The 22,705-nt window shown below is 41.6% G+C and overlaps 1 protein-coding gene across 1 annotated transcript in view; it reads right to left on the reverse strand.

Annotated features, from left to right (window-relative positions):
• The window catches only part of alk (ALK receptor tyrosine kinase), a 698,893-nt gene that overhangs the window by 110,795 nt on the left and 565,393 nt on the right, over nucleotides 1–22,705 (reverse strand). The window contains exon 6 of the mRNA XM_090220448.1: nucleotides 1,239–1,370. Within this exon, the coding sequence (XP_090076574.1) occupies nucleotides 1,239–1,370 (132 nt within the window). The remainder of the gene's footprint in view (nucleotides 1–1,238; nucleotides 1,371–22,705) is intronic.

Here is a 22,705-nt window from a genome sequence, read left to right on the forward strand (position 1 = left end):
CAGTAAGAGCATTGAAGATGAGTCGTGGCTGGGTCTTCCAGCATGACAACGACCCGAAACACACAGCCAGGGCAACTAAGGAGTGGCTCCGTAAGAAGCATCTCAAGGTCCTGGAGTGGCCTAGCCAGTCTCCAGACCTGAACCCAATAGAAAATCTTTGAAGGGAGCTGAAAGTCCGTATTACCCAGTGACAGCCCCGAAACCTGAAGGATCTGGAGAAGGTCTCTATGGAGGAGTGGGCCAAAATCCCTGCAGCAGTGTGTGAAAACCTGGTCAAGAACTACAGGAAACGTATGATCTCTGTAATTGCAAAAAAAAGGTTTCTGTACCACAAATTAAGTCCTGCTTTTCTGATGTATCAAATACCTATGTCATGTAATAAAATGCTAATTAATTTACTTAAAAATCATACAATGTGATTTTCTGGATTTTTGTTTTAGATTCCATCTCTCACAGGTGAAGTATACCTATGATAAATATATATATATATATATATGCCCCCCCCAACCCCTCCCATCCACCTACCCCCACCCACACAAACAGACTTCAACCTCCATTACCCACAACAGACCCAGTCCAATGGTGAAGTTCACTGAGCAAAAATATAAACACAACATGTAAAGTGTTGGTGCCATGTTTCATTAGCTGAAATAAAAATTCCCAGAAATACGGACAAAAAGCTAAGTTCTCTCAAATTTTGTGCACAAATTTGTTTACATCACTGTCAGTGAGCATTTTTCCTTTGCCAAGATAATCCATCCAACTGACAAGTGTGGCATATCAAGATGCTGATTAAACAGCATGATCATTACACAGGTGCACCTTGTAATGGGGACAATAAAAGCACACTTTAAAATGTGCAGTTTTGTCACACGACACAATGTCACATATGTCTCAAGTTTTGAGGGAGCATAAAGTTGGCATACTGACTGCAGGAAGGTCCACCAGAGCTGTTGCCAGAGAATTGATTGTTCATTTCTCAACCTGAAGTTGCCTCCATTGTCTTTTTGCCTTTTTGTTGCAAAAAAACAATTCTGATTGGCTGGGCCTGGCTCCCCAGTGGGTGGGGTGCAGCCCACCAATGGCTGCACCCCTGCCCAGTCATGTGTAATCAATAGATTAGGGCCTAATTTATTTATTTATATTGTCTTATTTCCTTGTATGAATTGTAACTCAGTAAAAACTTTGAAATTGTTGAATGTTTATATTTTTGTTCAGAATAGAAAAGCTGTACTCACTGCACATGTCCCCTTCGTCGTCGCCGAGTGGGCAGTCCATCGTGAAGTCACACAACTGTCCCAGAGGGACCCCCGGGCCATGGTGACAATGGTACTGGCCCTGGAGGGGGATGTTGTGGAAAGGGGAGAGATCTGGAGAGAAGCAAAGAGAGCGAGACAGAAACACATCTGTCAACAGAGAGAAATTAATCATCATCACAATGACATGGTTGAGGCTTGAGGGTGTCATGAAATGGACACAGTAAACAAAACTGCTACCATGTACTATTTACAACAGAAAAGTGTAGTTTGCATAGATATACACACACATGTACTTTTACATATGATATTGTAACGACCCTGGGTTTACAAGCTCGGAAATCGACTCTGCCGCACGAGCATGCTTTTGCGGCACAGTCGATAGCGCGCCGGACCTCGGGCAAGAAGTTCGAGGGTTTGAGACCTGTTCCCTGCCTGTTTCATTACCATGGTGTAAGAAGTGATCGAACCCTGCATCCACGACAGTGCGTGTGCTTGGCCGGTGAGCGCGTTACTGTAAGACGTAGAGTCGCAAGCTAGCGCGAGGACGAGCTCTTTGAAAGGAGGGAGTTGTGTAACGACCCTGGGTTTTTCAGTGCAGAGCATGCTTTTGCGGCACGGCTCGAAGGTCGAGGGTTCGAGACCTGATCCCTGCTGTTTCATTACAATATGATCCCATGTTGTTGTGGAACGGGGAGGGATCTGGAAAAATCATAGAGAGAGATAGAAACACACAGCAATGAGTGCTGGAGGTTAGTCTTGCGGTACTGCTGCCACCGTCAGATCACATACACAGTTTAAAAAACATTAGGAACATACTCTTTTAATGACATATACTGACCAGGTATCCAGGCGAAAGCTATGAACCCTTATTGATGTCACTTCTTAAATCCACTTCAATCAGTGTAGATGAAAGGGAGGAGGCGTGATCAAGAAGGATTTTCAAGCCTCGAGACAATTGAGGCTATGAGTGCCTATCAGGTTAGCTGGGGCAGCAGGGTAGCCTAGTGGTTACAGCGGTGGACTAGCAACCAAAAGTTTGCAAGGTCAAATCCCTGAGCAGACAAAGATACATTCTGCCCTTGAACAGGCAGTTAACCAAGGCTGTCATTGAAAATAAGAATTTGTTCTTAACTGACTTGCCTAATGAAATAAAGGTCAAATAAAAAAATCAGAGGGTGAATGGGCAAGACAAAATATTTAAGTGCTTATGGTGTACCAGTTTGTCAAAGGCTCTAGTCACCCAAGTCATAAACTGTTCTCTCTGCTAACACATGGCAAGCGGGACTGGAGCACAAAGTCTAGGACCAAGACAATTTACTGCTGAACAATTCATCAAATGGCCAAACTCTGTTTTTACACTGCTGCTACTGGCTGTTTATTATCTATGCATAGTCACTTCACAAATTACCTCGTCTAACATGTACCCCGCACATTGACTCGATACCGGTACCCCCGGTATATAGCCTCGTTATTGTTATGTCATTTTCTTCTGTTACTTCTTGATTCCATTTTTTTTACTTTAGTTAATTTAGTAAATATTGTCTTAACTCTATTTCTTGAACTGCATTGTTGGTTAATGGCTTGTAAGTAAGCATTTCACAGTAAGGTACAATACCTGTTGTATTCGGCACATGTGGCAAACACAAATTGATTTGAATGTGTCAATAACTGCAATGCTGCTGAGTTTTTCACCCTAAAAAATATCCTGTGTTTCCCACAAGCATGGTCCACCACCCAAAAGACATCCAGCCAACTTGACACAACTATTGGAAGCATGTGAATCAACATGGGCCAGCATCCCTGTGGAATGCTTTTGACACCTTAGGACAAAAGGGGATGCAACTCAACATTAGGAAGGTGTTCCTAATGTTTTATACACTCAGTGTATATCGCCCATGGAGTCCACCAGTCTACCCCTTCACTATTTATCGGTCTCCCTCTCTCATACCTGCCATATACTTATCTCTACATGAACAATACAAATCAGAACAATGAAACATCTCCACAGTTATTAGCCATGTCGCCAGACTGCTGTCATACACCATTTAATACATAACATCATGGTGCATGTGTAAGTCTATTGTAATGCATTTGTAATGTGTCACATAATATTCTCACTTGAAATAACAGGCTGGATGACATAATACAAACCAGCAGGGTAACACCGAAGAAAATGAATAGGAGAAGAGATTCAAACTGCATTTCTTCCAACAGATACTGTGCAAAAGCTGTCAACTTCTAGTCAAGGATCAAGGAACTACCAGGGAGAAAGAAAAAAGTTAAACGTTTCGGCCCTCCAGGATCATCATTGAATAGCCCTACAACTGTACAGCATAGAAGTGTCTGCTGAGTTGTTTGGTTGACCCAACTGATGGATTGTTTGTTTGACCCAACTGCTGGGTTGCAGGCTTTGGGTCAAATTGGTTTGGTTGTTTTCTGTAAAAAGAGCAAGGTTGGGTTGTTGATGCTGGGTTTTTGGTACTGAGTTATTGAGATATGACCCAGCGGGTTAGATCAGAAGACTGGAGGCATAGTTTAGTAGGAGTGTGGCTGGGGCTGTGGCAGTCATGACATTTTGGATTGGACTGGCTACAGCAGCTTTTAACATTTAAAACATTACAATACATCCACAGATTTTACAACACACTGTGTGCCCTCAGGCCCCTACTCCACCACTACCACATATCTACAATACTAAATCCATGTGTGTGTGTGTGTGTGTGTGTGTATATGCATGTGTTTGTGTGTGTATGCGTGTGTCTGTGCCAATGTTTGTGTTGCTTCACAGTCCCCACTGTTACATAATGTGTGTTTTATCCCTTTTTTAAATCTAATTTTACTGCTTGCATTAGTTACTTGATGTGGAATAGAGTTCAATGTACTCATGGCTCTATGTAGTACTGTGTGCCTCCCATAGTCTGTTCTGGAGTTGGGGACTGTGAAGAGACCTCTTGTGGCATGTCTTGTGGGGTATGCATGGGTGTCTGAGCTGTGTGCCAGTAGTTTAGACAGCTTGGTGCATTCAACATGTCAATACCTCTCATAAATAAAAGTAGTGATGAAGTCAATCTCTCCTCCACTTTCAGCCAGGAGAGATTGACATGCATATTATTAATATTAGCTATCTGTGTGCATCCAAGGGCCAGCCGTGCTGCCCTGTTCTGAGCCAATTGCAATTTTCCTATGTCATTTTTTTGTGGCACCTGACCACACGACTGAACAGTAGTCAAGGTGCGATAAAACTAGGGCCTGTAGGATCTGCCTTGTTGATAGTGCTGTTAAGAAGGCAGGGCATCACTTTATAATAGACAGACTTCTCCCCATCTTAGCTACTACTGCATCAATATGTTTTGACCATGACAGCTTTCCTCTAAGCAGTTTAGTCATCAACTTGCTAAATTTCCACATGATTTACTACAAGATTTAGTTGAGATTTAGGATTTAGCGAGTGTTTTGTTCCAAATACAATGCTTTTAGTTTTAGAAATATTTAGGGCTAACTTATTCCTTGCCACCCACTCAAACTAACTGCAGCTCTTTGTTGAGTGTTGCAGTCATTTCAGTCGCTGTGGTAGCTGATGTTCTGGCTTTACTCAAAGTCAGTGGCATGTCGTTAGTAAAACTTGAAAAAGCAAGGGCCCTAAACAGCTACCCTGGGGAACTCCTTATTCTAACTGGATTATATTTGATAGGCTTCCATTAAAGAACACCCTCTGTGTTCTGTTAGACATGTAAGTCTTTATCCACATTATTGCAGGGGGTGTAAAGCCATAACACATACGTTTTTCCATTAGGAGACTATGATCAATAATGTATAAAGCTGCACTGAAGTCTAACAAGACAGCCCCCACAATAATTTCATCATCAATTTCTCTCAGCCAATCATCAGTTATTTGTGTAAAAGTATGTAAGTGCTCTGCTTGTTGAGTGTCCTTCCCAAGCATGCTGAAATTTTGTTTACTGTGAAATAACATTGTATCTGGTCAAACACATTTTTTTCCAGAGGTTTACTAAGTGTTGGTAACAGGCTGATTGGTTGGCTATTTGAGCCAGTAAAGGGGGCTTTACTATTATTCGGTAGCTGTGAGTGATTTAATCAATAAACAAAACACGAACAACGCACAGACATGAAACTGAAACAATAACGCCTGGGGAAGGAACCAAAAAGAGTGACATATACAAGGAAGGAATCAGGGAGGTGATGGAGTTCAGGTGAGTGATGATGTGCAGGTGCACAAAACGATGATGACAGGTGTGCGCCATAACAAGCAGCCTGGTGACCTAGAGGCCGGAGAGGGAGCACACGTGACAGTACCCCCTCCACGACTCGCGGCTCCAGCTGCAGGACGCTGACCAAAAGACGATCCCGGGGACCAGGAGTTGGACTGGTCACCTCTGCAGAGGTGAAGGAAACCTGTCAATCTGGCTGAGACACAGGAGCATGGCGACCTATAGCGCCCGAGATAGAGCATACCTGACGGTACCCCCTTCCAGGCGCGTTCGGCTCCAGCCACAAGATACCAACCCAGGGGACAATCCCGGGGATTAGGAGTGCACCGGTCACCCCTGCTGATGCATGGGAATCTGTCACCGGCTGGGACACGTGAATCTGACAGGGGGCTGAGGCAGGGGAACCTGATGATCTAGCTGAGGCACGAGAGCCTGACGAGCTGGTGGAAGCAGGAGAGCCTAGCGATCCGGGGAGGGCATGAACTCCCGACGAGCCGGCTGAGGCAGGGGAGCCTGACGAGCCGGCTGAGGCAGGAGAGCCTGACGAGCCGGCTGAGGCATGAGAGCCTGACGAGCCGGCTGAGGCATGAGAGCTTGACGAGCCAGCGGAGGCAGGGGAGCCTGGCGATCTGGCTGAGGCATGGAAGCCTATTGCTGCTCCCGGACCCGACATCATTCCACCTGACACAAAAAAAATATAAACGCTCCCTGATGCTTCCCTTAGGTGAGGCGTTATTTTGTAACGGTGTGCGCTGAAAGTCGGGAAGCAAGTTCAGGGAGTGAGTGATTTAATTAATAAACGAAACACGAACAACGCACAGACATAAATCTGAAACAGAAACAATAACGTCTGGGGAAGGAACCAAAGGGAGTGACACATATAAGGAAGGTAATCAGGGAGGTGACCTAGATGCCGGAGAGGGAGCACAAGTGACAGTAGTGGAATGACTTTAGCTTCCCTCCCTGTGAAGGTGGTGTAGGGTACACCCCAACTGCAACCATGTGGCTACAACATGCAGGTGCAAATTGTTATGTTTTGCACAGGACTGGAAGAAAGTAAGGTGCTCATCTGGGCTCCGTCCCAGCAAGTTGTCATTCCTGCTCCCTATCATGCACAGTTCTGTGCAGAGGCTGTCTTGAGGTTGAATGCATTATACTCAACACACATGCTGCCATTTATTGTTGAGGAGTATCAGTCAGGCAGATTGTCACTGAGTGACAAATATATGCAACTCTGTAGAAGTATGTAGTCAGATGTCTCTCCTGTTTGGAGATGCTATTAACAAATTGTTAAAAACCCTGACTTAATGCGTCAACAGTCACAGTATTGTGGAAATTGTTTTTATGGCTTTGCTTTTTATTAATATTAATGAGTATGTAAAACAAATAATTCAGTTGTTATATAATTAATTTAAATGTATTTAACAACACTTTTAACACAACTTTAATACATATTGGGAAATTGACCCTGTGAATGGCTTTTCACTGGTCAGTTCATTCAGCATCTTCATTAATGATATCACCACGCAGGTTACACAGGGCAGCACAGATTCAAAGTATTTTGTCCATTTTAGATGAGAGGTTGATTGGCACACGGTGACAGTACCCCCTCCACGACGTGCGGCTCCAGTCGCAGGACGCTGAATTACGCTGAATTAGCTATCCATTTTGTACATGTGGTGTCTTCCTCTGACAGATGTGTGCCTCTTTGTGAAGGCTGGAATTGTGATCTTCCTCTCGTGTAGCAGATCACGGTCAGCCATGACCTCATCACCTGGACAGAGGTACTCCAGGAACGCAGAATCCGATGTTACATATTTGCTACATCTACCTTCATATGCTGAGGAAATGAACATCACAAGGTGCAATGGCCACCAGGTATTTGATAGTGTTCTGGGCGTAGTAATGGCTGAATGACTCTCCCCTTGAATCCAGATTCTTGCTCTTCTGTAAAGCAGTTTCTGAGCAGTTTGTTCCTGGGTAGTGGTCCTTAAAACATTGTGGCATTGTAGCACTGATGGTTTCCCTTGGCAACAATGGAATTTCCTCAGATTCTCTTCCATCATGCCAATCCAATAACTAATCACTCGACTGACAATACTCTAGAAAACACGAAAACTTTCTGCACAAGTCCCGCTGCAGCAAGTTGAGATACAGCTTCATCAGTATCATCAAGAGTTGGTCTATCAGGTCTAACTGAAAGCTGCCTTTGTAGAGGGATAGAAGACGTTCCGCCAGGGTAGAAAAGGCAGCAAGAGACAAGCCTGTATGCAGTCGATAGAGTGCTTCGTTCCTCAGCAGGGTTTTGTAGAGAGGTGTTGCTGGGCACTGTGTCCGTGCCTCACAGGTAGTGGGCTTTATATGATCATCTGAGTTGTAGTTGTGATCACTTAGAGATGGGTCGTCCCATTGAGTTTGGGCATCCTTCTCTGAAGGCATATCCATTCCTTCTGTTTGTGTTGGCCAATCCCCATTTTCAATTTGGTGAACACTTGATCCTGTTGTGTCATCTGTTAATAAATTAGTATGGCTTGTTAAACAAGTCAATGGACAATTAATAACAAATCCGTACAATTAAACACCATACTGCATGAACGCTCCTAATAATATTTAATAATCATAATAATTAAGTACAGTATATATCAAATGGTATTTTTTTATTGAGTTGTAAAGGAAATAAATGGTGCTATTGAGAGACTGTGCTTAGATACAAGAGCAAGAGGGAGACACAAAATGAGAGCAGGCAAACTGCTCAAGCGTTTGGCTTTCCTGTCACTGATGACTGCCTGACCAACACACAATGCTTCTTCACGAGTGGAGCATCGCAGCCAAGCCATTTTTCTAGGTAAAGATGCTCCACCGTAGGCTTCTTGTCAAAGAAGTGGTAGGAGCACACAAGGGGATGTTTTAGTGGTTTCTTTAGGTTCAACGCTTTGATGCAGAGCCTCAAAGATTGCATCTTTAGGAGGTGGATGCGGGTCATATGGGGCTAAATAAATAAATAAAATGTAAAGAAACTCTGTCATCAACATTGTAAAGTCTGTGACAAAGTATAACACAGGGATAATCCATAACTCTAGCCATAAATATCTGAATCCCATCTTTGAACCAACTCATCATAAATCACGTAAACTCTGACAGTCGCGTTTTGCATACAGCGACGTTACCATAGGACAAGGACCACATACAGTAGGGTGGCACAGGGGGATAGGATTTCTGACAAATGTGTGATGTCACCATGATACCATGGCCATCAGTCGGGAGCATTGAGATGGTAGCTGTGGACAATTTGCATATCTATGCAAATTGTTAAACAGAAGCATCAGCAGACAGACTTGATTGAGTCGCAAATGGCACCCTATTCCCTAAGTAGTGCACTAGTTTTGACCAGGGTCCATAGGGACTAGGGTGACATTTGGAATGCAGCCTTGTAAAAACTGACAACTCGCTCTGAGTTCATCATCGGAAGCTGATGATCGTAGATAAAGGGAGAACAAAAAGAAAAGCAGGAAGCTTGCTGACGGGGATCACTTTTTTCCATTTTCATAGGGAAGAAAGAAAGAGCGATATTATCGCGGATGGCTGCGTCCGTGTACTGTACCATAGTTTGCCCTTGATTTGTGTGAGACAATATAAGATTAAGTTAGGCCTGAAAACCTGAGAGTATGAGTACACACCAAAGAAACACCACAGACAGTGAGTTCTACACTTTCAATTGAATAAAAGTGTGGTGTAGGAATATAACGATGTCTGTGTCATAGTATAAATGCAAATTACAAAAATTGCTCCAATAGATGTCTTTAGAACGATAAAACTCTTATGTCTAACTGTGTGGTCAAATGTACAGCCAGCTAACTGTAGACCTGGTATGCGTCCCAAATGGCACCTTATGCCCTATATAGGGCACTATATAGGGAATAGGCTGCCATTTGGGACATATCTCTATTCATTCCCCCCACCTGTTAGCACAGTAGGGAATACCTGCAAATAATGACTTTCTTCGCACAATGACCTTCAATTATGTTCAGAAAAACATCTCAGCAGTGACTGCCTCTTGTGTTAGGTCTTTATTTCTCCCAACGCTTGGCTAGAAAGCCTTCATACAGTGAGAAACAAAACACCACCTCATGTAATCCCCATGGCAGTTAATGCTTTTCCCTAGCATTAGACAGAGTGAAAAGGCTTGCTAATGCTCAACTTGAGATTAATGAGAACGACAATCTTAGTCAAAAGTATAATAGAAATAAGAGCTATGCGCCAGTGTTCTGTGTGTATTATGGGGGGGGTCATATGTGAGCTCTTTTGTAAGTATAATAATATGGGCTTTTTATGGCCTTGACTGTTTAGGTATATTGACAGTAGCAATTATGTGATTCTGACTCCCTGGTTGCTTACTGTGAAGAACTGACAATTCCACAACTTGATTGGAAAACAAAACTGGATTTCTAGACCCTAATCTACACCTCATTATCACACCTCGCCTTGAGACATAGCTGTATAACACTTGCAGCTGTAGTCCACAGCCAGGTATCATTAGCACCATCAACCCTCTTATAGAATTTGGAGCTAGGTATTTACCTGTCTCAGCTGAGAGTTTCTGTATCGATTGAGTTTGAGGAGGCCATGTTGAAATCCAAAGCAGACCTCTACCTTTGACTTCAGTTCACAGAGCAACTGACTGTGGCCAGGCAGACACATGCCACCAAGCTGACCGCAGTTGGTCTGCCTTAATCACGCTTGTCAGATTCTGAAAATGCGGAAGGTGCGAAACAAAGCGGGAGGTGCAAGACAAATTGTCTAGGGGAGTCAGCGGGTTTTGTTATCCCAATCGCCCACAGCTCTGTGCTGGCTCTGAGGAATGATGTATGTGGGGAGGAAAAGGCAAAGAGATGACAGGAAATACCACTGTGGCTGCTAAACCCTACTGACAAATGGCAACGTTGTCGCCGAGTGGATTCTGTCTCATTCTGGAGAATGAGTAATATCTGTCCACTTGAAATGAGGACTCTCATCTCAGCTGGCAAAATTGGTTGATGTTACAAACATAAAAATGAGATCTGGTTGGAATAACATTGTTATGATTGTCCTGTGAGAATCCGAATGGGTCAGATCAGCTTGGCAATGAATGACAGTTGTCATGGTTCCCATTCTACTGCAGGTTGGGGTGACTCTTAGTTTTCTTTTGATCACGGCTCCCGAGAACCCCCTTATTCTAGGGCACACCTGACTAGCGCTACATAACCCCCTACTCTCCTGATCCACGGGGCACCTAATAGACTGGGGTAAGATTTGCCAGAATAAATGTCTAAAACCCCCACCTACAGCCTCGTCGCGTCCCCCTGCATCCATTGAAGACCAATACTTCTTCTCTCTCCCTACTGAATACTTCGACCTCCAGGAGGCCTTCAGTAAGAGGCAAGCCACCACCCTCCCTCATCATTGTCCAAAAGACTGCGCCATAGAACTCCTACCCGGCTCCACCTCTCCCCGGGGCCATCTTTACTCCCTCTCGATCCCTGAAGCTGCAGTCATGGACAATTACATCCAGAACTTGCTGGAGGCAGGTTTCATTTGCTCCTCAACATCCCCGGCTTGTGCAGGTTTCCTCTTTGTGGGAAAGAAGTATGGAGGTCTGCATCCCTGCATCGACTACCGAGGGCTGAACAGGATCACGATTAAGAACTGTTACCCCGCTACCCCGGATGTCCGCCACCTTGGAGCTGGCACAGGGGGCCCAATTCTTCACCAAACTGGACCACCGCAATGCTTACAATCTTGTGAGAATCAAGGAGGGAGATGAATGGAAAACTGCCTTTAACACCCCTAGTGTACACTGAGTATTTAGTCATGCAATTTGGATTATCGAACTCATGGGCAGTCTTCCAAGCATTGGTCAATGACACTCTTAGGGATATGTTGAATCGGTTCGTCTTTGTTTACCTCTATGAACATCCTGGTCTTCTCCAAGACCCTTCCAGAACACGTCTGCTGTTAGCTGTAGAAAAGTCGTGTCATATTGGTTTTAAATTTGTGATGTCATTAAAAAGGTTATAAAGGAAATACTGTAACTTGAAAAGTATATACACTATATGTAAGAAGTCTCCATCCTCTACGTTGTATATGACATATGAAAAATGGTGAACATATTTTTGTTAAGATATGAATGTGTTTTTAGGCGCCATGAGATCATATGTCTCCTATAAACTTTGCATAGTAAGTAGCCACGCCCCGAGGGAGGTTAGAGAGCGTGTCAGCCTGACAGAAATGTCCCTTTCTACCAGAGTGCATAAAAGGATCGGTAAAGAAATTAACACCAGACCAGGAAAGACGGAGAGCTGTAGCCCATGTCTAAAGTGGTTTGAACTCTGAACATCAACACAAATCACTGGTACAGCTGATTAGCTGTCCTAAAAAAAGCTGTACCTAGAACATTGCATTTCTCTCTTTCTCTCCCTCTCCATGTTGTTTTGTAAAAAGCCACCATGTTGTGTCATTCAGCTAAGGACCTTTTCCTAATGTGTTAACTTCTTGGAACTCTGGGGGCGGTATTTCATTATTGGATAAAAAAACGTTCCCGTTTTAAGCACGATATTTTGTCACGAAAAGATGCTCGACTATGCACAGAATTGACAGCTTTGGAAAGAAAACACTCTGACGTTTCCAAAACTGCAACGATATTGTCTGTGAGTGCCACAGAACTGATGCTACAGGCGAAACCAAGATGAAATTTCAAACAGGAAGTGCCCCAGATTTTGAAGGCGCTGTGTTCCAATGTCTCCTTATATGGCTGTGAATGGGTCACGAATGAGGTTAGACTTTCTGTCGTTTCCCCATTGTGTCGACAGCATTGTGACGTATTTGTAGGCATATCATTGGAAGATTGACCATTTTACACTACATCTACCAGGTGCTCGCTTGGTGTCCTCCGTCACAATTATTGCGTAATCTCCAGCTGCGTGTATTTTTCTGTTTGCTTCCGAGGAGAAACACAACTGCCACGAATGATTTATTATCGAATAGATATGTGAAAAACACCTTGAGGATTGATTCTAAACAACGTTTGCCATGTTTCTGTGGATATTATGGGGTTAATTTGGCAAAAAGTTTGGCGTTGTAGAGACTGCATTTTCGGATTTTTTCCTTAGCCAAACGTGATGAACAAAACGGAGCGATTTCTCCTACACAAATAATCTTTTTGGAAAAAATTAACATTTGCTATCTAACTGAGAGTCTCGTCATTGAAAACATCTGAAGTTCTTCAAAGGTAAATTATTTTATTTGAATGCTTTTCTTGGTTTTGTGAAAATGTTCCCTGCTGAATGCTAGGCTTAATGCTATGCTAGGCTATCAATACTCTTACACAAATGCTTGTGTAGCTATGGTTGAAAAGCATATTTTGAAAATCTGAGATGACAGTGTTGTTAACAAAAGGCTCAGCTTGTGAGTGAATATATTTCTTTCATTTCATTTGCGATTTTCATGAATAGTTAACGTTGCGTTATGGTAATGAGCTTGAGGCTATGATTACGCTATTCAAAATATGCGTTACAGCCAAGGCTAGACAAGCATTTGTGTAAGTTTATCATGGCATAATGCTATGCTAGCTCTGCTGGCAGCAGGCAACATTTTCACAAAAATAAGAAAAGCAACCAAATTAAATAATTTACCTTTGAAGAACTTCAGATGCTTTCACTCAGGAGACTCCCAGTTAGATAGCAAATGTTCCTTTTTTCCCAAAATATTTTTGTAGGCGAAAAACGTCCCGTTTGTTCATCCTGGTTGGCTGAGAAATCGACCGAAAAATACTTCAACTATAACGCCAAACTTTTTTCAAAATTAACTCCATAATATCGACAGAAACATGGCAAACGTTGTTTAGGATCCATCCTCAAGGTGTTTTTAACATATGTATTCAATAATATATCCGTCGAGGCAGTTGGTTTCTCATAACAAACGATTGGAAAAATGGCTACCTCAGTATTTTACGCAAGGTTTTCTCCGGGAGACACCATGCGACCACTCGCCCTATATGGTCTCTTACAGCCATTCTCCAATGGAAATGCCTAAAAAGACGTCACAATGCTGTAGACACCTTGTGGAAAACGTAAGCTGACTCCTAGCTCCTTCACAGCCATATAAGGAGTCATTGGCATGAGGCGGTTTCAAAAATGCGGCACTTCCTGATTCGCCTGTAACATCAGTTCTGTGGCACTCACAGACAATATCTTTGCAGTTTTGGAAACGTCAGAGTGCTTTCTTTCCAAAGCTGTCAATTATATGCATAGACGAGCATCTTTTCGTGACAAAATATCTTGTTTAAAACGGGAACGTTTTTCATCCAAAAATTAAAAGAGCGCCCCCTATATCCAACTAGTTAACCTGTTTAGGACTCCAAATGCAAATCAACAGAATTTCTCAAATTTTAAAGATAAAATTCTCGTTAATCCAGCCACAGTGTCTGATTTCAAAAATACTTTGCAGCGAAACCTCCACAAATGATTATGTTAGGTCACCACCAACTCACAGAAAAACCCAGCCATTTTTCCAGCCAAAGAGTCACAAAAAGCACAAATAGAGATACAATGAATGACTATCCTTTGATGATCTTCATCAGATGACAATCATAGGACTTCATGTTACACAATACATGTATGTTTTGTTTGGTAAAGTTCATATTTATATCCAAAAATCTTATTTTACATTGGCGTGGTACGTTCAGTATTTCCAAAACATGCAGTGATATTGCAGAGAGCCACATGAATTCACAGAAATACTCATTATAAATACACTTCTCCTTAATGCAACCGCTGTGTCAGATTTCAAAAGAACCAAACCAGCCAGAGAAATATCAGCCATCTTGGGTAGTCAACATTATTCATAAACAGCATTATAAATATTAACTTACTTTTGATGATGTTCATCAGAATGCACTCCCAGGAATCGCAGTTCCACAATAAATGCTTGTTTTGTTCGATAATGTCCATCATTCATGTCCATTTATGTCCAATAGCTTCTTTTGTTAGGGCGTTTGGTAAACAAATCCATTCGGACGAAACATTCAAAAAGTTATATTACAGGTCAAAGAAACTTGTCAAACTAAGTAGAGAATCAATCTTCAGGATGTTTGTATCATAAAAGTTCAATAGTGTTCCAACCGGAGAATTACATTGTCTGTTGAAAACCAATGGAACGACAGCTACCTCTCAAGTGAAAGCTTGTGACTGAGAACGAGGCTGTAGGGTGACCACTGACTCAAAGAGCTCCCATCCAGCTCCACATCACAGTAGAATCCTCATTCAAGTTTCTAAAAACGGTTGACATCTAGTGGAAGCCTTAGGAAGTGCAACATAACCAATATCCCACTGTGTATTCAATAGGGGTGAGTTCAAAAACGACAAAACTCAGATTTCCCACTTCCTGTTTGGATTTTTTCTCAGGTTTTTGCCTGCCATATGACTTATGTTATACTCACAGACATCATTCAAACAGTTTTAGAAACTTCAGAGTGTTTTCTATCCAATACTAATAATAATATGCATATATTAGCATCTGGGACTGAGTAGGAGGCAGTTCACTCTGGGCACGCTATTCATCCAAAAGTGAAAATGCTGCCCCCTATCCCAAAGAAGTTTTAATACATTGACTGTTTTATGGATGTGATAGGTAAAGACCTTTATAGTTTAATTCGGGAGATGGTAACTCTTAAAACAACCACTCTCGTGGTGCCTTAAATCCTAATGAGTTAATTGTTACATTATTAATTTAAATCGGGTAAAACTTAAACATAGTTAGTTGATTAGATAAATAACAGTCATGGGAATCGAAGCCACTACCCTGGTGTTACAAGTACCATACTCTATCAACTGAGCTACAAAGCAACACATATGGCTCACTTTTTCTCATGCTGCTTAGGTCTAGGTCTCATGCCGCTTAGGTTTCACCTCATGACGTAATTTCCAATATCACTACCCAGAATCAGGAAGCCACTGTTTCAGTCCTGCCATTTGATTTGTTATCTCTTGATGGTGTATTTTACAGCAGTCACCGGTGGACAACGTCTGTGGCAATAAGGAACATAGCTCGGCTCTCTTATGAAATGCTGATTGGCTGGTCCTGTTAAAGTGATGATGCACTGTGAGATTATTGCGAAACAAGGAATGATGGATCACTAGTAATCTAAAGCTTCTTTTTCCCGCTTATGATTCCTGTTGCCATCATCAAGCTGTCAAAACGAGTGATGATAAGAATTAGTATATGATAGATTTGATGAGGTTAGTGTCAGTGGGGAGCAGTTATTGTTCTTTGAAAGGTGCCAAAACAGCCAACATTTAGGTAATGAACTAGAATATTAGACTAAATGAATATCATATAGTCTCAATAATGTTAGTCAGGCTGTTGACACTGACCTTACTGGTGTACTTCTTTAAGAAAAATAGTATATATTATAAACATCAAGGTCATTTAAACTACAGATGTCGGATCTTAATTTGACCCCTTTCGTCGCAGGAGGAAAATAATCTTGCAGATGGAGGATTTTAATATATGAAGATAATATTTAGAATCGCTGCCAGGGAAGCAGGCTACAGCACATCTTGCATGAATTCTTATGTGAATTATAATAAATGGACATATTTGCAGGGTGTAGATGTATTTTTTCTTAGGGAAAATCCTTTTTTAATAAATTGTTTTATTATATATTGAAGGCAAGCAATAGGCCAAATAAATTATTGGTTACTGCAGTGCCTTTGTGGTCTAGCGGTTTCCCTTGGCACACATATGCCAGAGTCAGTATGTACAGTATGTATCATCAATAACATCTTCGGTATCATCAATATTCACCGCTGTAACGCGGTGGTCTAAGCAGGTGAGTCTGGCTTCGAGCCTCATGAGTTCGATACCAGTGCTCTGCGATCTAGTGACACGACTCAAATGCATAATAAACATCTTGACAGCTTTACGAAATTAAATATTAAAGCCATACAATACAGGCTTTCAATCCACACCAAAGACCATAACTAAATTGACAAATTATACATAGCTAACGATAAAGCCTGGGCAAGCATACACACTGGAGGAAAGTTTAGCATTCTACAGTACGCCTACAACTGTCAATCAACTGATGGCTCAAATCAGGTCATCAACTCAGCCAGGAAACAGAAACAGTAGCCTATTATTTTCACACCTTTCATTGGAATATAACCAAATAACAAGAAGCCAACATCAATGGCACAAGATTATCGCCAGTGGATGTCTTGTTACATCATCAATATGCGCTAAACTAACCAGCACAGCTGATCTCAATTGCAGCCGTTATTGGTCACCTCATTACCGCTCCCTAAAAAATTATGTCAGTGTTACTTAGTCCTGCTTGTGAAGCGGATATGAGTCGGTCATGGCCATGTGTTGAGGTAGCCATGCCTGCATACTCCAAAACCAGGGTCTGCCTTCGGCCCAAGACTGTTAAATGGTTTAAGACGTTGGTTGCTCCCGTGGGAGAGCTGGGTTCATATCCAACGTGTTACACTTGCAAGCAAAGCCTTTCAAGATACACTACTTGACCAACGGTATGTGGAAATCTCATTGTGGACATCTCATTGTCGAACATCTCATTCGAAAATCATGGAAAATAATGTGGAGTTGGTCCCCCCCTTTGCTGCTATAACAGCCTCCACTCTTCTGGGAACGCTTTTCACTAGATGTTGGAGGATTGCTGTGGGGACTTGCTTCCATTCAGCCACAAGAGCATTAGTGAGGTCAGGCACTGATGTTGGCCGATTAGGCCTGGCTCGCAGTCTGCATTACAATTCATCCCAAAGGTGTTCGATGGGGTTGAGGTCAGGGCTCTGTGCAGGCCAGTCAAGTTCTTCCACACCTATCTCGACAAACCATTTCTGTATGGACCTCGCGTTGTGCACTGGGGCATTGTCATGCTGAAACAGGAAAGTGCCTTCCCCAAAATGTTGCCACAAAGTTGGAAGCACAGAATTGTCTAGAATATCATTGCGTTAAGATTTACCTTCACTGGAATAAAGGGGCCTAGCCCAAACCATGAAAAATAGGCAGGCATTTGGCATCATATGTTGTTACGTTTTGCGTCATGTGATGCAGAATGCATCATACAGGGATGATTTCTGTATTTTGAAAGTTATAAATCTTGAAAACTTGATTGCTGACAAGAAAAACATTTTGGGACTACATTAACAATGGACTAACGAAACAAATAACAAAAGATTGTTTTAGGGCAGAATTTTCCTTTAACTCATCAAGCAAACCTACTCTAAACAACTTGGAATAATACTTGGATGATGCTAATATGTCCGGGAGTCCATACTAGGACAGCCTCTTAGTCTGTATGGATGCACAACCAAAATGCAACAGAACAAAAAAAAAAAAGAGGAGCACACCAACCCACATTTGCCAAAAGATTTACATGTAACTGTGCTTGTGACATGCTCAGTATGACAAGTGAGTAGACACAGATTGGGATCAGGCTGGTAAGTACATCTGGGGGCAATATTTTGATTGTAAGGTCACGTAAAAACAAGTTCTAAGACCTCATTTGAATACAACTTTCACTGCGGCTGTGTTCAGGATTAAAAAGTGATTTGAATACTGACTGAGTAGGTAAGTCTGTTGAAGCATGCATCATAAAAGTCGATACAACAACAAGTCTTTGGCAGACACGAAAGTTCACTTCTGGGGTGATGCATTTCTGTTTTTGTTATTTGCCATGAGAGGGTGAATCACCTTAGTTTAATCACAATTATTGTGTCTGGCCTGAGGTCTGGGGAACCAATTGAAATCCATCACATCTAGCTCGTTCTTTAGCAAGCCTCTAATAAGAACCTTAGTTATCTTAATGCTATGGACTTCCCTATTTGTGTTTTTCATTATAATGACTTAAAACCATTCGTGTGAGTCAATGAGTAGAAGTACTCCGGAGTTATATCATGAACTGAACCATGTATTTTCTTGGCCGGTTGTAATTCCATACTAATTTCCCTATGCACTGTATGTCTTTATACTGTATATATCCATATCAATTAAATGATTCACATATTCATTCCTATCATATCCATGTTCTCTTTTCTTGTTTCAACCCTTTTCCCCATCCCCATTATCGCCAATAAAGACAATGGTTTAATTTAAAGTCTCCCATTACATGGTAACATAATCATTATCCAATAATTACTAAATAGTAGGGTTTCTTTGGGATTCATCAAAACAAACACCACTTTGTACTATTTGGTAGCAGTTATGTTGAATGAACTACCAGAAAGTACCCATTTGTACCACAATATTTCCATGTAAACACTAGGCAAACACCCGCTGAAACAGGACAGTAAAATGATGCTCTATCACTAGATCATCACTGTATCTACAGTATATTGCTCTGGTTACCACCACATCACTGCTTTGTTTCCGTACTGGGCTTTTCAATTAGTAGTTACCAATTTTGTTGAATGTACCAGAAAGTACCCATTTGTAACACAATGTTTAACTGTAAACACTAGGCAAATACTGTACTTGCTGAAAGAGTGAAATTAAGCACTACCACATGATTGCGTTGTTAACATACTGCGTTTTTCTCTGGGGTCTTCCCTCTCTCCAGGTGCCCCTTCACACAAGGGCGAACGCTTCACTTCACAAATTCAGATTTACAGTTGGAGGGATCCTAAAATGGATGCCCTTGATGCTCCCTCTGGACAGCGGACAGGAGGCATTCGGTCAAGAATTCTATTAACTGTCCAGAGCCACGCTCGATTGGTCAGAGTAGATAGAGCCCAATCATGATCCATCTCTGTCAGAGGATGCCGCTCAGTAGGAGAAGAAGGGGGATGTATGCCTGGTGCATTGCAAGTGTGGTGACCAATGTGACAAAATGGAAAAGGAACAGAAAGAAACATCTTCCTTTCATTTTGAAATACTTTTGTGTACAATGTGTCTCAGAAATGACATGTTCATGGAATGAAATGGCTAGACTAACGTGGGCAAGCCAAGTCCTCTGTGAAGGATAGGAAGTTGTGAGAAAGGGGACAGCTGAAAGAAATACGAAGCTACCAAAAGTGTACAGAATGGCGAGGTACATCAAAGCACCACAGAATGGTGGGAGTGTGAAAGGGGTCAGCTGTCTGTCTCTTTGTAAAGCCCCCTGTGCTACACAGAGTCGTCTTTGATACCTCGGTGGTCCAATGACCTTGATGTACGGCTCTTTCTTCGTTGGGTCACAGAGGAGCTAGTGATGCTCCCTTTCAAAGGAAATAATCAGACAGATGGAGAGATTTTGAAGTATGGGGAGTTTTGAGACTTTTTGGGGTTGATCCACATTCTGGTCTACTGAAGATCTGAAAGGGTTGCAGAGTTTATAGACATCCACCAAAGTGAAGTTATGAAAGTAATACTGTATGAGCTCATGAAATACTATTATGAACAAGCCACTTATCATGACCACTGTGTAAATACATGTGACATGTAAATTGTAAGATGTACATGTGACATGTAATTCATTGTAACATGTTTTCTAATCTGACTGAATGCTAGGCTGATCCAGACATCTGTTCTAGTTGGCATTTGTCTTTGTATTAATATTCCACCCAGCTAGCCCAGGGCCATTGAAGACTTCCTCAATATCATCAAATAAGACCCACTGCTATAATTGCCTCCGAGACGGTGGATTTGTAATACAAACTCAGTTTGTATTGGTAAAGAGGGGAACATTTTCACAGAAGATGTTTGTGGAAGAGCCCAGGGGTAGCTGTCACGGGGATAGAAAAGGAGATCAGGCTGAGAACTGCGAGCTAAAGACGGGAGGGTGTATATTTTAGGAAGTTGTGGGTAAGTGAGATTTAAGGCAAAACATCATTAATTGTTGCTATTGAAGTGATTGTTTATATGTTGTTGTCTTTTTGTGGGGAAAGCTGTACGGGGGGGGGGGTCTGAAATTATTGACACCCTTGATAAAGATGAGCAATACATTTTAATGAAAATACTGAGCTACTGTACTCAGTCAAAGTTGCAGTCAGTTTTTTTACATGCAGACCACCACCCGTTAGAGTGATAGTGATATGGGCCCATATCAAAGCATCGGGATATTACATTTACAGAAACCTAATCTTTCAAATATAGTAGTCACAAATCAACTTTTTAAAAGAATCATGCTTGTAATATCACATTACATGTATATTTTGGTCATTTAACAGACACTGTTATCCAGAGCGACTCAGTCAGTGCAATCAATTAAGTTGGTAAGACAACCACATTTCACAGACATTGCAAATAAAACTTTCCTTAAAAAAAAGCAACTATCAACAAATTATTAAGAAAAGAGATTGCAAGTGTTAGTGTAAGAAAGACAAGCACAAAAGCAACACAAAACAGCCTAAATGTGTAAATAAGATCATTTTGGTCATAAAGTCAGTCTCATTCAAAACTGAGATTTACAACATGACAGGAAAAAATGCTACCAAATTCGATTTGAGTGTATTTAAACTTTTGAACCATTGGGAATGTGATCATTCTCTCTAATATTATTCTGACATTTCACATTCTTAAAATAAAGTGGTGATCCTAACTGATGTAAAACAGGGAATTTTTACTAGGATTAAATGTCAGGAATTGTGAAAAACTGAGATTACATGTATTTGGCTAAGGTTTATGTAAACTTCTGACTTCAACTGTATATTGTATGCTAAAAATTGGGAAATTATATTATTTTAAACTAATATAATTGCTTAGAGAAACAGATTTTGTTTAACAAGTAATATTATCTTTTCTCAAAAACGTAGAGATCTAAATGATTGACACCCCTGATATTAATATCTCACCTTTTATTATTATTATTTTTTTTACATTGGTTGTGAAATTAGACCACTTCTCCATAAAGAATATTTCAAGATCCTTGGTATCATTTGTCTGCGCTTATGGACTGCCATCTTCAATTCAAACCACAGATGCATATGCATCTTTCTTTGTCAAAAATCACTACTAGTGTGTGTGGCCAAAGAGCTCTATTTTCATGTCATCTGACCATAGCACCGAGTGCCAAGTGCCAATGCCGTTTAGCAAACTCCAGGTGTTTACATTTGATGGATGGCATGAAAATAAAGATGTATCTCAATCCAAAAAAGCAACATAAAAACGTTTTATATGTATCTTACATTTGCAGTAGTACAGACACGCACACGCACACGCGCACACACACACACACACACACACACACACACACACACACAGGAATTGTTTCTCTGTGCTCTAGTGCGTTTCTCTCCTACTACTTCCATTCACCAATACCCTCATCATGCATTGTAATTTTACAGGTCCGCTGATCACTATGTTCTCTCCACTTGGCTGAGCATATGCAATGCATACCAATGCATTTATTGATTCATGAGTGTTTCACCAGTGGGCCTAACATTTACCAGGCTGATTGAGATCCCAGGTCAAAAGTAGTGCACTATGTAGGGAATTGGGTGCCGTTTTGGACGCAGACCTATGTCTGTACTTTATCTCACCAAGAGGATAGACACCTATTCTTGGTTTATTAGTGAAATTGAAAATGTGTTTACAACTAGTTAACAATAGACTGGTGGTCTTGATTCCTGATCAATTCAAAGAGATGCTTGTATTGTGATAGAAGACGGTTACGAATGAGCTCATTGTTGCTATCCTATGTGTAATTTGGTAGATCTCACATTACAAGAGTACGTATCAAGGTGCACATTCTGTACGTGAGAAATATTTTGTTCCAAAGCAGTTACGACACAATATGCTTCAATGCCACACAGCCATTGCATTGGGATGAGTTTACAGTTCTCTATCAGTGTGGCCAGCCTCTTACCCTGCCACTACAACCTGTCCTTCCATCCATCCATATCCACTCTTTCTACTCCACCAACAGTCTCCTAACTAATTTCGCTCCCAAGGCTCCCCAGGATAGGAGTGATTGATGAGCCAGGGGGACACTCTTCCGCCGCTGAGTACCTAATCACTGAGTATAGACTTGCAGTAACGCCACATTAGAGTCCAGCAGCTGCATGGTGTAAGGGTTAGGTAAATTGGCCAGGGAATAGGAGGTTAGAGGTTGAAGTCCCCCGAGGGGACTTGCTGCTGTCTTGTCAGAGGTACTTATCCATCTGTGAAAATGCAAGTGACAATGTGCAAGTAATATAAATATCTTCAGAGTGAAAAAAACTTGAAGTGTATAAACAGGAATTAACA

The sequence above is a fragment of the Oncorhynchus mykiss genome, chromosome 25 (assembly GCF_057628025.1).
Source record: "Oncorhynchus mykiss isolate SJ-2025 chromosome 25, ASM5762802v1, whole genome shotgun sequence".
In the NCBI taxonomy this organism is placed as follows: domain Eukaryota; kingdom Metazoa; phylum Chordata; class Actinopteri; order Salmoniformes; family Salmonidae; genus Oncorhynchus; species Oncorhynchus mykiss.